This window comes from Trachypithecus francoisi, unplaced genomic scaffold, assembly GCF_009764315.1.
Source record: "Trachypithecus francoisi isolate TF-2019V2 unplaced genomic scaffold, Tfra_2.0 Lachesis_group0, whole genome shotgun sequence".
Classification (NCBI taxonomy): Eukaryota; Metazoa; Chordata; class Mammalia; order Primates; family Cercopithecidae; genus Trachypithecus; species Trachypithecus francoisi.
The window spans coordinates 135,647,823-135,664,646 of NW_022681453.1; the positions used below are offsets into that span (position 1 = coordinate 135,647,823).

At 47.3% G+C, this 16,824-nt stretch overlaps 1 protein-coding gene across 8 annotated transcripts in view; it reads left to right on the forward strand.

Annotated features, from left to right (window-relative positions):
* Nucleotides 1–7,880: 7,880 nt before the first annotated feature.
* The window catches only part of SLC22A14 (solute carrier family 22 member 14), a 37,434-nt gene continuing 28,490 nt past the window's right edge, over nt 7,881–16,824 (forward strand). For 3 of the 8 annotated variants that reach the window (XM_033212059.1, XM_033212058.1, XM_033212060.1), the window contains exon 1: nt 7,881–7,954. Coding sequence is in view for 1 of the 8 variants with exons in the window: in XM_033212054.1 (XP_033067945.1) it covers nt 16,618–16,659 (42 nt within the window). In the remaining 7 variants the exon portion in view is untranslated. Of the gene's footprint in view, nt 8,157–16,540; nt 16,660–16,824 lie in introns of those variants that run through there. The other 5 variants (XM_033212052.1, XM_033212053.1, XM_033212056.1 and 2 more) reach the window with 4 other exon arrangements.

The following is a 16,824-nucleotide window of genomic DNA, read 5'->3' on the forward strand; positions in this document are numbered from 1 at the left end:
GTCTTCACAGGGTATGGCTCTCTTGATCTCCTCAATCTAGAGTCCCCTGCCCTCAAAACACAGTGATGCTCAGAACAGAACACAAGGTAAGCCCTTTCCAAGTTGTGGGGACAGGAGGGGAGAGGAAACAAATGTGAAGTTGTAGACTCTACCCAGGCAGGTGGATGGAAAGGCTGTGGAAAAAGGGAAGGTTATGGTTCCTTCTAGGGGATGGACCAGATCCCTCTGGCTAAGGTATGGCCCCATAGGTCACTGGGTCGTACAGAGAGAAGATTTCAGCTCAGCCTAAATCAAAATTTCTACCGTGCATTCACTTCAAAGATCGCCCAACCCCCGCCCTACACTCAGCTCATGCCTAACCTATGTGTGGCTCAGGGACCAGCTTGGGGAAGGAGAGGAGGTTTGTTCTGCTCCCCCTCTTACCCCGCCTCCTCCTGCTCATGCTCAGCTGCTTCTGGACCTTCCAGGGCCCATGCAGGGTGAGGGAAAGGGCAGAGGTCTTTTCACCGAGCTGCTGCTGGTTGCAGTTCTTTCTGGTGCACATTGGCTAATGCCATTTGGCGCATTTTGTCAGGCTTCTGAAAGCTGCCTTTTCCACAGGGCATCTTCATGGGCTTCTCAGAGATCCTCTCAGGCCTTGGTATTGTTCCTTAGAATGAGCAATATGCTCCCAATGCACTCCTCTTGGGACCCTTCTCCAGCCCCACCCAGCATTGCTCCCACAACCTCTCCTACAGCTGGAAGCCCCGACCTTAGAAGATGACCTTCTTGGCTGGGTGTGGTGGTTCACACACTTTGGGAGTCTGAGACGGGCAGATTATCTCAGGTCAGGAATTTGAGACCAGCCTGGCCAGCATGGCAAAACCCTGTCTCTACTAAAAATACAAAAATTAGCCCGATGTGGTGGTGCATGCCTGTAATCCCAGCTACTCAGGAGGCTGAGGCAGGAGAATCACTTGAACCTTGGAGGCAGAGTTTGCAGTGAGCCGAAATCTCACCACTGCACTCCAGCCTGGGCAACAGAAAGAGACTCTATCTCAAAAAAAAAAGATGGCCTTCTTGGATGGGCGCCCATAAAGAGACCTCAAGCCAGACTACCTTCCTCAGCACCTCCTTAGCCCGCAAGAACACCATATATAATTGTGTCACCAAATGGTAGAAAAAGAGCTTGCCTGGCCACTGCCCCCGCCTTGCCCCAGCTAACCTCCCACTAGGGAGAAGGATCCAGTCTCTCTTCTCACAGGCGCCCCAGCCCCTCATGCTTGCTCACCTTCTCCTACATGGCTGGGTCGGGGTTGGGTGTAGGTGCCGGACCAGTTTCCTGTAAACCCAGCATGGAAGTGTCCAGCACCTCTCTTCCAAACACATGGATATTTCTCACTCACGGTTCTCAGCTTTCAAGTGCTGGACAGAAGCTCTATTTAGCTTCCTACTGTGTGCCCATTCATGGCGTCCTCTTGGGGAATACTAGCAAGTCCTTCTGGGCACAATATGTCTCCCAGGCTGAAACTGCCAAGGGATGGGGAAAACCAGATAGAAGTGGGGAAAGGGCCGTTTCCCAGCTAAAGGCAATTTCCTCCTCTAAGATGTGGACACTTGCTCCCTTTAAGACGGAATGATTGTCATTCCCAGGAAGAGATCGAAATGGCCAAGTCTGGCTAATTTTTGTATTTTTGGTAGAGATGGGGTTTCGCCATGTTGGCCAGGCTCCTGACCTCGTGATCCGCCCACCTCGGCCACCCAAAGTATTGGAATTACAGGCATGAGCCACTGCGCCTGGCCCCTGGAGACTTTTTCTTTTCTTTTGGGGAGGTTTATGGTTGGTTGGGGAGAAAGATTTTTTTTTTCTGTGTGTATTTAAAAGTGTCCTGTGGTTTGCTCTGATGAATGGGTAAGTGTCCTTTAGCAGTCACTGATGGGAGGTCAGCTGCTGAGGCCTCTGGGACCCCAAAGGAGAAGATATGCAGCCTGTTCTTGACTGTACTCTGAGAAGCACAACAGAAAAGGGGCCTTACTGGGCCAGGCAGTGGCCGGCACATATTGAACCACCATCCCCCAGAGGGTGTTACAGAACACAGAACAGCTCGGATCTGAGGGACCTGCTAGCAGTGGACCCATTACTCAGTGCTACGGTTAGCTTTGTGGGGTCAGTGGAGGACTCAGATTTCAGGCCTTGGGAGCGGGAGCCCTCCTACTCTGGGCCTCAGCCTTTCCATGTTAGAATGGATGATTTCATAATTCCCTTTACATGGATCCATGATAATTCTAATCTCGTGTGCTCTGGCTGGGGATGAAAGGCAAAGGGGCCCAGCAATCTGCCCCCAAGTTCAAAGAAGATAGGAGAGGCATGCCAACCTGCACCCAAACCCCAACAACCCCCAGCTCACTGCCAGACACAGAAAAAGGCTGTCTTCAAGCTTGGTCCTGGCTCATGCTCTCCTGGGCTGTGGCTCACTTGCTTACCTGTTCATGGGCCCACCGATCTGCCAGGGAGATCCCACATCCCGTGCCCTGCATGCTGGACCCAAAGATGCCACTTCTTCTGTAGCCATCAAACTGCTCTGCAGAACTTTGGGAGAAGTGCCATACATGAAGCGGAGAGGACATTGTGGTGTTAAACAAGGCAGCTGACCCAGTGTATGGGGGCAGAAAGCCCCCTGAGGACAGGCATCTAAGAACAGAACCAGAGACCAGGTGAAGAGAAGGTGGGCAGGGGGTGCAGAAGAGCTTTTGAGGTGATGACCAGCAGTGGGCAGGTGCTGTAGCTGGAAGGAATCCTGGGAGTTTGAGGAATCAGACACAGGTGGGGCTTGTGAGACCATAGCCTTAATTTTGGACTTTGTTTTGAGGACAATAAAGCCACTGCTTTTCTTTTTTCTTTAAGCAGGTCCATTAAGATTTGTATTTTTTTTAATTTTTAATTTTTCTTAGGGACAGAGATGCTATGTTGCCCAGGCGTGTCTGAAACTCCTGGGCTCAAGGGATCCTCCTGCCTGGGCCTCCCAAAGTACTGGGATTCCAGGTGTGAGCCACTGTGCCCAGCCATAGATTTGTATTTTAAAAATCACTCTCTATCTGAAGAATGTGTTGGAGGAGGGCGAAAGTGGAGGCAGATGAACCAGGCAGGACATAATTACAATTATAAAATTAATTAATAGCAAGCATTTATTACCTTATTTTATCCTCACAACATTCTGACAACAAAGTGGGCTGGCGGCAGTGGAACCGGGCAGTGGCTGGATCTGAGAGCACGTTTGGAAGAAAGCCCTTTGATTGGCTGCTCTCTTGGCCTGTGTCCTGGGTAAAGAGCTTGGCCCTGGGGCTCCCTTGGCTCTCCCCAAGAGCAGCCCAGTGGCCACCCCCTTCAGGACCCTCTGAGATGAAGACCACTGTACTGTGCATCTGCATTCTCTACTTCAATTCTAAAGTCTAAGATACCCCACACTTCCCCAGCTGGCTGCTCTTCTGCATTGACACAGTCCCCACTGACTCCAGCAATACTGACCTATCCCCCATCTCAGCCACTTCCACCACAGGCGATACCCTGTGTCACTGGAACAGTGGCTCCAACGCCGGCAGGGGCGCCCATGTCCTCAGCACTGCTTGGAAGGTGCTCTACCTCCTGCCTCTTCCTCTCTCACACAGGAGAGAGGGTTATGGGGAGGCTGCTCCCCACCATTATAGCTTCTCAACCACTACCCTCCCACTTGTGACACCTCCTCTCATGGAAACCTGTCTCTCTTCCTGGCTCCCACCTCTTGGCCTCCAGATCACAGCCTCATCCATCCAGAACTCCACTACTTGTCTCATAGTTGTCCTTTCCACTCCAACCCTGCCATCAGCTTAGGGAAATCCATCTCCACCTCCAAAATCTCAAGAATTTCTGGCATATGAGTACATAGATGAATGAATCTCTAACTGACTTCTCATGCTCTGACTCTAGCACCCTGTCCTTCTGGCTCATTTGTCTTAGTCAGTCGGGCCCCCCATAATGAAATACCACTGACTGGGTGGCTGAAAAACAGAAATTAATTTTTTTTTTCACAATTCTGGAAGCTGGAAGTCCAAGATCAGGTGCCGGCACGGTCAGGTTCTGGTGAGGGCTCTCTCCCTTCTCCCTGGCTTCAGATGGCCTGGTCTCTCTGTGCCTCACATGACCTTTACTCAGTGCACACACGTGGAGGGAGAAAGAATTTCTCTCTGCTGGACCAGAACTCCTGGGTTCTGCCTTAGCCTCCTGAATAGCTGGGACTTCAGGCGTGCACAGTCACATCTGACATCTCATCCTCTGTTTATGAGGCTGCTAATTCCATCCTAAGGGTCCCACCCTCCTGACCTAGTGTAATTTTACTTACCTGCCAATGGCCCCATCACCAAATACCATCATATTGAGGGGTAGGGCTTTAATAGGTAAATTCGAAAGGGACATGAACATTCTTTCCATGATACCATCCTTAGCCTCATTGGCCCCTATGGTCTGTTGACCCTTTTTAAAATTAAAAAGCCATCATTTAATTTCCATTAAGAGATGGCAATTATTTCTGCCTCTGTTGCCAATACTCTACACTTTAATCCTTTTACCGTTTGGTTGTGCCCAACTAGCAAAGTCACAGCAGCAAATGAGCCCAATGATCTGCCTTTTCTTTCCCTGCCTCCCAGACTGCTGGCCATTGCTACAGAGAGTCACATGCTGGACAAGTCGGTTCTGCTATGAATTAATGATCACCACCCTCAGCTGGGTCTTTAACAGTGCCCAGCATTCCTGCCAGCTCTTTCTAGTCCACTTGTTTTCCAGCCCTCCTCCGTAGCTATTTCTACCCTCCACTCTGCACACCTCCCATCCTTCCACCTTTTAGCGGATCGCTTCTCCTCCTCCTTTTAGAAATCGGAGACGCCATCCTGTGGCAGCTCCCCAAACTTCCCACCACCAAATCTTCAACCTACTCCTTCACCCACCCTTCTGCTGCTCAGAGATGGCAGTGAAGCCACTGAGCAAGGCCATTAACTCTACCCCCATAAGTGCTGGGAGTTGCTGCTGAAGGTCGGGCCTTTTCCTCCTTCAGCTCTCTTCTCCATTTTCTCTGCCTTAGGCAAGGAGACTAGGGAGCAGGCATGTGGGTGGGGAGCCTCTGAACTGAATTTGCTTTTGCCTCTTAAGTTTCTGTGGAGATGAAAGAGTATCGCTCCTTCTGGGGTTTTCCTGCTCCCAGATGTCTTCAGATGAAGCAGGATTGGTGTCATCTATGGATGGTCCATGCCGTTTTTCTACAGAGGTGTCTGGGGTCTGAGCCAGGACAGGTCTTGACAGTTATTAGTCTGGGAACCAGGAAGAAGCCAGCTTCCCAGGTGCCCAGGGCCTCCCTGGGGCTGGCCCTAGCTCTGTGGGGTAGAGATGGTGGCTTCACTGGACCCTGGTTGTGTATCTCTTTGATTTTGCTCCTCAAAGTTTAGGGCAATGGTGACTATCAGTCCTGAACATTTAGTCTAGGTGTGTGAAAGCGCAACTATGCCCCAAACAGTTAGACACTAGTGACTAACAGAAATTCTTGAGTTTGCAGGAGGGCAGATAAGAAAAGAAACAACTTGCTGAGACACGGAAACTCCCTCGACTTGTAAAACAAAACTGGCTAAAATAGGTTGGAACCAATGGGGCCAACTAGAGTCTGTGCAGAACCTGCTAGCTGACATCACAGCCTGAATTTCCACTGCATGTTTCATACTCACTCCCCCCGTACCTGCACATGTGATCTATGAGGTGTCATGAACAGAACCGCACATGCCCGAGGACTTTCCAGACCTCCTCTTTCCTTCTGCCAATCACCTGCTAATCTCAGAATCCCGACACCTTTTCTAATAAAAACACTGCCTTAGCACCAGCCCAGGGAGACAGATTCGAGCTGCACTCCGGTCTCCGTGTTGGCCGGCCTATAATTAAAAGCTTTTCTTTTCTCAAAAACCCAGTGTCATAGTATTGGCTTCTAGCACATTGAATAGCAAGTCCCTTTTGCCTAGAAACAATTTGACCCTCATATTTATGAGTTTTCTCAACCTGTAACCAAGGGAAACAAAAATGACCTCCTAAATTTTTAACAAAGGCAATCAACATTTGTAGCTGGTATGAATATTTGTTCTGTAAACTCATATCTGCAAGAAACACAGTGTTTCTTTAGACTATGAGCCTCCATCTCATTGAGCTGATTGGAAAATCATCTCAGCTGTTACTGGGGCTCTTCTCTACCCACAGATTGGGCCAGAGAGTTCTGGGATCTTTTTTTTTGGAAAAGGAGTCTCACTCTGTCTCCCAGGCTGGAGTGTAGTGGTGCCATTCTCTGCTCACTGCAACTTCTGCCTCCTGGGCTCAAGAGATGCTCCTGCCTCAGCTTCCCGAGTAGCTGGGATTGCAGGTGTGCACCACTGCACCTGACTAATTTTTGTATTTTCAGTAGAGATGGGGTTTTGCCATGTTGGCCAGGCTGGTCTTGAACTCCCGACCTCAGGTGATCCGTCTGCCTCAGCCTCCCAAATTGCTGGGATTACAGGCATGAGCCACCATGCCCAGCTGAGTTCTGGGATTTTATGTAACCAAAAAAAACCAAAACAAAGGGGTGCTCCCTCCCTGCTCTTCAGTCTCACTGATGGCTGCTGGGTGCTCACTGTGCTGTCTGCTTGGTCCCTGTGGCCCCCAGAGTGCTGCTGCTCAAGAGTGGGGAACTCTGAGGGGGGTGAGGGGCTTGGACCAGCCACTGAGACACCTCGAGGGAGGTTTGGTGAAAGCGGAAGGATCTGATGCCCCAGATACCAGTAAGATTGCAGTGCCCTGCCCCCAAACAAGTGGAGATTGAGTCACAGGAAACTGCAAAATAGCTGTAAGTAGGCTTCCCTGTGATTAATACTTCATTGTTTTTTCCAAATATATGAAATTCTTTTAATTTTTTTTTGTGTCTTAGTGTCTGTGTTAGTCCATTTTCTGTTGCTTATAACAGACTACTTGAAACTGAGTTATTTAAAAAGAAAAGAAATTTATTTCTTACAGTTCTGGAGGCTGGAAAGTCCAGGGTTTAGGGGATACATCTGGTAAGGGCCTTCTTGCTGTTGGGGAGTCCCAAGGGGGCGCAGGTGAGGGAACTGAGCAAGCTAGCTTGTCTTTCTTCCTCTTGTTATAAAGTCACCAGTCCCATTCTCATAACTCATTAACCCATTAATCTATTAATCCATGAATGGTGATTCAAGGATTAACAGATTACCCTCATGACCCAATTACATCTTAAAGGCCCCAACACACTACCACACTGGAGATGAAGTTTCAACATGAGTTTTGGAGAGGACAAATATTAAACCATAGCAATGCCCTAATTTTGCTGAGGTCCTGAGTACATGCTATACTGGTACAAGGACGGTCTGCCTTGTACCAGGCCCTGTGCTGATTTTCCTGTCCTGCCACTTTGGCCTCCCTTCCCCCAAGCATGAAGCTTGAAGCCCTGTTCCTGCAATCTAGCAGAGGAGGCTGCTAGTTTATGGGAGAGATGGATCAGACACCAGCAGCTCTGACCAAGGATGGTTGGTAGGGAAGTGTCACAGAGAGGCAGAGCAGAGGTGAGTGGGGTAGAGCCAAGCTGTTTCCAGCTGTGGGCTCAGGAAGGCTTGAAGGATAGTTGACAAATGAGTGATATCTGCAAGGACAGGAGAATTTCCGTGAGTGGAGGTGGAGCCCTCACGTGGAGGAAACAGCCTGCACAAAGGAATGGGTGGACGGGGGTTGCCGTTTGGCAGTTTTCCTGACCTGCCTTGCCCCGGAGGCTGCGGCCAGTTGTGCCCCTGGAGTAGAATGCTGCCCCTCACCATTCCCAGCCCACCCCAAGGACCTCCCCACCCCATTGTGACACTACTTCCTGGACACCAGTGGAACTCAAAGGTTCTGCTTCCAAGGGTCTGGCTGGGCCTGGATTGTGGTCAGGTGGGTCCTGGCTTTGGCTTGTGGTCCTGCCTCCAGGGAGGCAGGGCTGGGAGGGTGTGGAGGGTGGAAATTATGATGACACCTGGCAATTGTGCGGCCACGTTCTCAGCACAGGTGTGGACAGGAGCCTGCCTGGGCCTGTTTGGCTGTGGGGAGTCTGTGGAAGGAGCGGGCTGCCCTCTCAGAAAGCGTGAGTTCTCAGGTGTGGCGTCTGGCCATCTCCTGCGGCAGCTGGAGTGCTGCTCCTGGCTGTGCCTCTCCCAGGCCTCAGTTACCTCTCTGGCACATTGACAGCCAATTGCCTGGGGTCTGTCCACCTGGCAGAGGACCTTTGGGAAGGGTAGAGGGAGTGAGTGCTCCAGGGCCTTGGGGTATCAGGTGGTGCTGGGGGATGCTGAAGCAGTCCCTGCAGAGGGAGACTGGTACAGATGGCTCTGGTCCAGAAGCCACATCTCTGAGAGGAGAGCGGAGGCTTTCTCCCTCCCTCCCTCCCTCCCTCCCTCCCTGGAAAGTCTCCTTTATCCACCTCCGCCCTCTCCAACCTTACACACATACATCCTGTATTGGTTTCCTATCACTGCTATAACAAATGCCCACACTTAGTGGCTTGAAACAGCAGAGACTTATTACCTTACGGTTTTGGGGGTCAGAAGAACACATGGGCCTCAGCAGGTTAAGATCAAGGTGTCAGAAGGGTTGCCTTCCTTTCTGGAGGCTCTAGGGCAGAGTTCATTTCCTTCCTTGCCTTTTCCAGCTTCTAGAGCCTCCTGCATTCCTTGGCTCCGGGACCCCTCGCATCTTCAAAGCCACCGAGGGCTGCCCAAATCTTTATCAAGCTGTGTTTCTTTGGGTCTTATGAATTTAAGGATCCTGGGATTAATAGGACCTACCCGGACAATCCAAGATAATCTATTTTAAAGTCAGCTAAGTAGTAACCTTAACTTCATCTGCAACTTTAACCCCCCCTTGTCATACAAGGAAACATGTTTACGAGTTCTGAGGATTAGGCATAGATCCCTCTGGGGGCGCTTATGCAGCCTCCCCGACCTCCCAGCACACACACATCTGAGCATGCTCCCCCTCTGTGTTCCCTGCCTCTTATGTACCCCAAATTCTGCTGGGATAAGGGATCCCGAACTTGGGGCCAGGCAGGAGGCAAAGACAAGTGAAAAGGGCAAATGGTGCCGGACCCTGCTGGGCCTCCTGCATGCACAAATCAGAAGTAGTGGGAGCCGGGTGCAGTGGCTGATATCCCATTTCTACTAAAAATACAAAAATTAGCCAGGCATGGTGGCGTGCACCTATAGTACCAGCTACTCAAGAGGCTGAGGCAGGAGAATCGCTTGAACCCAGGAAGCAGAGGGTGCAGTAAGCCGAGATCATACCACTACATTCCAGCCTGGGTGACAGAGCGAGGCTCTGTCTCAAAAACAAACAAACAAACAACAACAACAACAAACAGAGCAAACTCTCAGTCTAAAGGAGGGGCCCCTGCTCAGGTTTGCTAATTGTTGCCAGATGGGAATGCTGTCCTATTGGCCAAACTTCAAAAAGAAAATGTTGCATTTATGTGAAATCATCTTTTGGCAGTTAAATCACATTCCAAGATACAGTGAGGCACCAAATGGGCTGGCCAAGGGAAATGTGTCTGCAGGCTGGATTTGTCCCATGGACGGTGAGCTGGAGACCTCTTCCCTGGATTATGAAACAGCAGTCGCAGTCTGAAAAGGAGGCAGCCCACTAGTGTGACTGGTAGAAAACTAGGGGCCCAAGAGGGAAAGGGGACTTCTCCCCAAGCAGACAGTGAGCCCTTCTCCATCCCTGTCCACCCTGTCCAACAGTAGAGTGAAGGGCTTGTGGTGGCTTCTGAAAGTGGCAAGGGCTAGCGCATGGCAGCTTGGTAACATGCCCAGGTGAGGACCCCATGGGGGCTGGTGGCCAGGCTGGGCCTCTCCTCCAGGGTCAGTCTAAGAGGGATAGATTTGGCATATGCAGTTCAGCCTCCCCACAGATCCCCACCCTCTAGGCCCACCACAGTGCTCTTCCCAGCCAGGCAAGGGCCTCTGGTGTCCCAGCCAAGGCCTGTCCTCTAAAGAATTCTCTGGAGAAACTTTCCCAGAATGCTGGGAATCTGCAGGGATCTTGGCAGAAACGAGAGGAAGAACTTAGAAAGGATGCCTCCGTTAATCATTACAATATGCCTCAGTGTCTTCTGCAGTGCTTAGGGAGCAAGTTCCCGTGAGACAAAGGACCAGAGTGTAGGAAATGTGTGAATACAGGGGAGAATGTCCCCTTCAAGGACACCTGTCCTGACAATGTGGGTGATCAGCCCCCTGCCAAAAAAAAAAAAAAAAATCACAAGAACAGAGACAAAGGGTCTCATCATACTACAAAATGACCGAAAAGCAATACAATTATAAGACCCAGCCTTTCTGGTGGGACTGTAAGGAAACAGACACCTCGTGAACTATTGTGGACACTGAAATGGGTTGCTCTTTCTGGAGGACACTATGAGCCTATGTTACAAGAGCCATATAAACAGTCCTACTTCTTAGACCTTAGCCCAGGGAACAAAGAGAGCCTTCTGCACGTTACTGTGTACAGAAAAGTTGTCTGGGATAGTGAGGAAGCGGTGAGAAACAGCCCTGGTGCTCAGTAGCTACCACGAAGTAAACAGCACCTTAAGGATCCTGCAGCCATTAATATGATCAATGTGAAGATGGGTTTTGGCTGTGGAAAATACTAAGAGCAAGTAATAGCAGGCAGAAGTTCACTAAACAGGGGATACCCTCCCATCACAGTGGGGGGACTGCTGCCTTTATCAGTCTCCAGCAGAGGGGAGGGGCCCTGCAGGAAGAGCAGGAGTGGATATTTCAGGAGCGGGTCCTTGGGTACAATATTGTTTCAAAATAAATTAACAGACACATGTGAATCCATCACCCACCCAAAGCACCAGAACATCTCTAATGATTTCAGTCCACCTCTTCCTTGACATCATCCCTCTGTCTCCCCTCAGAGATGGTTTCCTGAATTTCATCCTTGTTGTTAAAAAAAATCTATAGTTTCATTGCATGATACACTGAAATTATTTCTTTACTCTTGCTTGTTTCCAAACTGTGTAAAAAGAGCATCAGTTTTCTGAGACTTGCTTTTTTCACTAAACATCATGTTTTTGAGACTCATACAGGTTGACGGATGGAGCTGAAGCTTCTTCAGTTTCACTGCTATGTTGTGTTTCATCATATAAATCTACTACAATTTATGCATTCTTTCATTGTGCATTTGGGCTCTTTTTTCACATTTGAAAAGTGTCATGAGCATTTTGGTACTTACTTCCTGGATCATATGTACAAATGGCTCCCTAGAGTATATACCTGGGCGTAGCATTGTTGGGTCATAAGGTATCTGGGTATTCAACTTTATAAGACAATGCCGAATTGTTTTCCAAAGTGGGTCTGTGAATAATTCTGCCAGGAATGTATGCAAGGTAGTTTTCTCCACCACTTGGTATTATCAAACTTCTCAAGTTGGTCAGGCATGATGGCTCACGCCTATAATCCCAGCACTTTGGGAGGCGGAGTTGGGCAGATCACCTGAGTTTGGGAGTTTCAGGCCAGCCTGACCAACATGGAGAAACCCCATCTCTACTAAAAATACAAAATTAGCCAGGCATGATGGCTCATGCCTGTAATCTCAGCTACTTGGGAGGCTGAGGCAGGAGAATTGCTTGAACCTGGGAGACAGAAGTTTGCGGTGAGCCGAGATTGCGCTGCGCCATTGCACTCCAGCCTGGGTAACGAGTGAAACTCTGTCTCAAAACAAAAAACAAAAAACAAAAAACTTCTCAAGGTTTGTCAATCAAATGAATGTATAAATATCCTACAATGGTCTTGATTTGCATTTCCCTCATTATTAAAGAGGATGAGCATCTTCACATGTTTGTAGGATACACGAGTTTCCTCTTCATAAAATGCCTGTTAGGTCTTTGGCACATTTTTGTTTTTTAGACGGAGTCTTGCTCTGTCGCCCAAGCTGAAGTGCAATGGCACCACCTCGGCTCACTGCAACCTCCACCTCCTGGGTTTGAGCAATTCTCCTGCCTCAGCCTCCCAAGTAACTGGGATTACAGACGTGTGCCACCACGCCTGGCTAATTTTTGTATTTTTAGTAGAGACTGGGTTTCACCACGTTGACCAGGGTGGTGTCGAATTCCTGACCTCAGGTGATTCCACCCACCTCAGCCTCCCAAAGTGCTGAGATTACAGGCGTGGGCCACCGTGCCCGGCCTGATTTGTGGTTCTGTACATACTGTTTACATATTCTTGATCCTAGTCCTTTTTCAGATATAGATGTGTGTGTGTGTGTGTGTGTGTGCAAATATCTCCTTCCAGTTGTGTCGTTTTTTTCTACTTTAAGATTTTCGTTTTTAAGTTTTGTTTGCTTAAAACTGCTATATTGCTAAATTTGACTATAAGCTTAATATTACTATATTGTATTTCACTGTATACATATACTACAATTTATACATTCTTACATACCTGTAGTCAAATTTATAAATTTAAAAATTTATGGTTAGCACAAAACAGCATAGTTTTTGTGTCTTGATTAGGAAATCCTTCCTCACCTGAAAGTCAGAAATAGATTCCCTTATATTTTCTATTAAAAGTGTTATTATTGAAATTTAAGGCCTTAACAGGGCTGGCATTTTTGTTTATGATATGAGGAACCTAATTTTAATTTATTTTTCCATTTACTGACCTATCCTGCCACTCCCCTCTCAGATATCAAAACTTTATGTTTGCATGGATGTATTTCTGGGCTTTCTATTAGCTATTTCTATGTTGGCACATTCTCATTCATTCATATAACTTTATAATAAATTTTGATAATTCGCAGGGCACATCATTCTTATTATTCTTCAAAATTTTCTTAGGTATTTATACCCTTTGTCCTTCAATATATATTTTAGAATTATCTTGTCAAAAATAATTTTATAAAAAATACGTTCTGGATTTTGAGTAGGGTTGTATGAAATCTACAGATCAATATGGAGAAGAATTGACAACTTTTATTCATGACCATGAGCTAGCTCTACATTTACTTTTCTTTCTTCACATATTTCTGTACATTTTATCATTATTTTACACACAGGTCTTGCATATATTTTTAAACCATTTTTTAAAATGTGGTAATATATACACAACACAAAATTTAACATCTTAACCATTGTTAAGTGTACAGTTCAGTGGCATTAAGTAATTCACATCATTGTGCAGCCTTCACTACCATCCATCTCTGGAACTATTTTCCCAAACTGAAATTCTGTACCTACTAAATAATAACTCCCCTTTTCCTCCTCCCTCAGTCCCTGGTAACCACCATTCTGCTTTCTGTGTCTATGAATTTGACTAAGTACCTCATAAAAGTGCAATCATACATGTCCTTTTATGATTTGCTATTTCACTTAGCAGAATGTTTTCAAGGTTCATTCACACTGTAACGTGTATTATAATTTTATTCATTTTTAAGGCTGATTCATATTTCATTGTATGTATATACCACATTTTCTTTATCCATCCATGGACATTTGTGTTGTTTCTACCTTTTGTCTATTGTGAACAATGCTGCTGTGAACATGGATGTACAAATCTGTTTGAGCTCCTGCTTTTAATTCTTTTGTGTATATACCCAGAAGTAGACTGTTGGATCAAATGGTACTTCTATTTTTAATTATTTTAGGGACCATCATACCGTTTTCCATAGTGGCTACACCATTTTACATCCAATACAAAGGGTTCCAATTTCTCCACATCCTCACCAACATTTGTTTCCTTTTCTTTAAAAAAATTAATAATAGTCATCCTAATGGGTGTCTTGTACACATTTTGTTAGATTGTTCCTAATCTATATTTCAATATTATAAATGGTATCTTTTAAAGTTTCCAGTTTTTAAAAATCGTCTTCGTTTGAAATGATTTTAGGGTTTTAACAAAAGTTGTGAGGCTGGGCATGGTGGCTTATGCCAGTAATCCCAGAACTTTGGGAGACCAACATCGGAGGATCACTTGAGGCCAGAAGTTCAAGACCATCCTAAGCAACAAAGTGAGACCTCATCTCTACAAAAAATAAAAAAATTAGCCCTTCATGGTGGCACACACCTATAGACATAGCTTCTCTGAGGGCTGAGACAGAAGGAGCGCCTGAGCCCAGGAGTTCAGCTGCAGTGAGCTATGATTGTGCCACTGCAATCCAACCTGGGTGACAGAGTGTGACTTTAGCTCTACAAAAAAAAAAAAAGTTGCAAAAAAATGAACACAGACTTCCCATTCCTTCTACACCCAGCTTCCCCTAATGTTGGCATCTTACTTATCTAACCCAGAAAATTAACACTGACACAATACTATTACATAATCTATAGACCTAACTTGAACTTGGCCAATTCTCCCAGTAACGTTCTTTTCCTGGTCTGAGGTCCAATCCAGGGTCCCACACTGTGATTCGTTGTCCTGTTGTTACCAGAGGGTCCTTGCTCCCAGAGCTCCCAAGATGGTGGCAGGCTGCTTCCAAGGTGGCAGCAAGCCTCTTCGTCTCTGACCTGGGGTTCTTGGCGTCAAGGATTCTAGGGAATGGAATCTTGGGCCATGCAGTGAGTATTATAGGTTTATTGGAAGCCGTGGGTCACAGAAGAGAACCGTGGAACCCAGCTACTAGTGTTCAGTTCGATTAGGACGAACCCAGGCACTTAGCCGTGCAGGAACAATGGCAAGCCTTTAGCCCAATCCGGAGCGGCAATGGGCACCTCACTGGATCAGGAGCACAGCAGACACCCTGCCGGATCCGGAGGGGTGGAAGTCAGCGGTGGGTCTGCGACTGCGACAAACAGCAGTGGTGGACGGCAAGCGAAAGCTCAGCTCGAGCCGTAACAAACATGGACCAATAGAGTGTGCAGTTGCAAGATTTTATAGAGTGAAAACAGAGCTCCCATACGAAGGGAGGAGACCCAAAGGGGTAGCTGTTGCTGGATCGAATGCTTGGGTTTATATCCCGATCACTCTCCCTCCCACTGTGCTCTCAGGTGATAGATGATTGGCTATTTCTTTACCTCCTGTTTTTGCCTAATTAGCATTTTAGTGAGCTCTCTTTACTGATTGGTCGGGTGTGAGCTAAGATGCAAGCCCCGTGTTTAAAGGTGGAAGTGGTCACCTTCCCAGCTAGGCCTAGGGATTCTTAGTTGGCCTAGGAAATCCAGCTAGTCCTGTCTCTCAGTCCCCCTCTCAACAGGAAAACCCAAGTGCTGTTGGGGAGGTTGGCCGACGACTGCTCTAACTGCTTCCTGCTGAATTGGGGTGAAGTAGGGGTTGTGCAGTTGAGATTTCCTCGGGAGGGGTGCCTTCGATATCATCAACATCGGAGCATGGGCTAGCAGGCCGGTCCAGGGGTCCACAGCAGGTCTTAGTCGTGGACTGCATCTGGGGCTCCCTTTGAAGAACAATTTGTAGTTTTACAGCTTTGATTCTGGAAGAGACAAACTTAACAAGAGACAGGGATTGAAATGTATGGCCTGCAATGTAGGGGATTATTTCTTTGGCACACTTTACAGGCCCCGACTATATGCTTGATAGTTTGAAAAAGGTCTGGTCCAGTAAACAATAATTTGGCCATCTGATGGGTGCTATCAATGCCTAAATGAAAGGTTTGGTGAAGGATTTCGAGCAATTTTCATTGGTTAGCTGCAGGCAAAAGTGTTTTTCCTTCTTCGGTGGCTAGCCATCCTGAGGGGAGGAAACTACGTCCTCGTGAGGTTCCCTATTCTATTTCTCCTGTTGAGTACTGGGGCTTGGTTTCCCGCAGAGGATTGCCCCATACTAGGGGTCCTTCTATGAGCATTTCTAATGGAGGGTCCTGCCTTGTGGTTCTTTTGGCTTCAATATCTGCTTGATGGTTCCCTCTATTTCCCTTTCCTTTCCTTTCTGATGACCCCTGCAGTGGAAGACTGCCACCTCTTCAGGTTTCTCTACTGCCAATAATAATCTGCTAATGGCTTCCTGATGTTTGGTAGGCGTTCCCTCAGAAGTTAGGAATTCCCTTTCTCTCCATATTGCTGCGTGGGCATGGAGGACTAGGTAAGCATACTTAGAGTCTGTATATAGATTTACCCTTTTTCCTTCTCCTAATTTTAGTGCCCAAGTGAGGGCTATTAGTTTTTCCAGCTGAGCACTAGTTCCTGGAGTGAGGAGATTACTTTCAAGTATTCCATTATCACTGACCACTGCATACCCCGCTTTTCGAAGTCCTTTTTCTACAAAGGAACTTCCATCAGTATACAAGTTGAGGTCAGGATCAGTCAAGGGAACCTCTGAAAGGTTCCCTCGAGTGGCATAGGTTTGAGCAATCACCTATTGACAGTTATGGTCTATCTTTTCTTCCTTGTCTAGAAGAAATGTGGCTGGATTAAGAGTTGCAAAAGTGTGCAGTCACAGCACTGGCCCTTCAAGTAATAGAGCCTGATATTTAAGTAAACGGTTGTCTAACAGCCACAAGTCTCCTTTAGCAGTGAGTATGCCTTTCACATCATGAGATGTCCACACAGTAAGATTTCTTCCTTATATTATTTTAACTGCTTCAGATACTAAGACTGCTACTGCCGCCACTACCCGTAAACAATGAGGCCAACCCTTTGCCACTACATCAATTTCCTTACTCAGGTATGCCACGGGTTGCAAGCTCGTCCCTTGGACCTGTGTAAGGACTCCTAGAGCTATTCCTGTTTTTTCTGTGACGTATTAAGAAAAATCTTGCCCCGTTGGCAAGCTTAACACTGGGGCTTGAGTTAGGGCCTTCTTTAGGGCCTGGAAAGCTGCTTCTGCTTC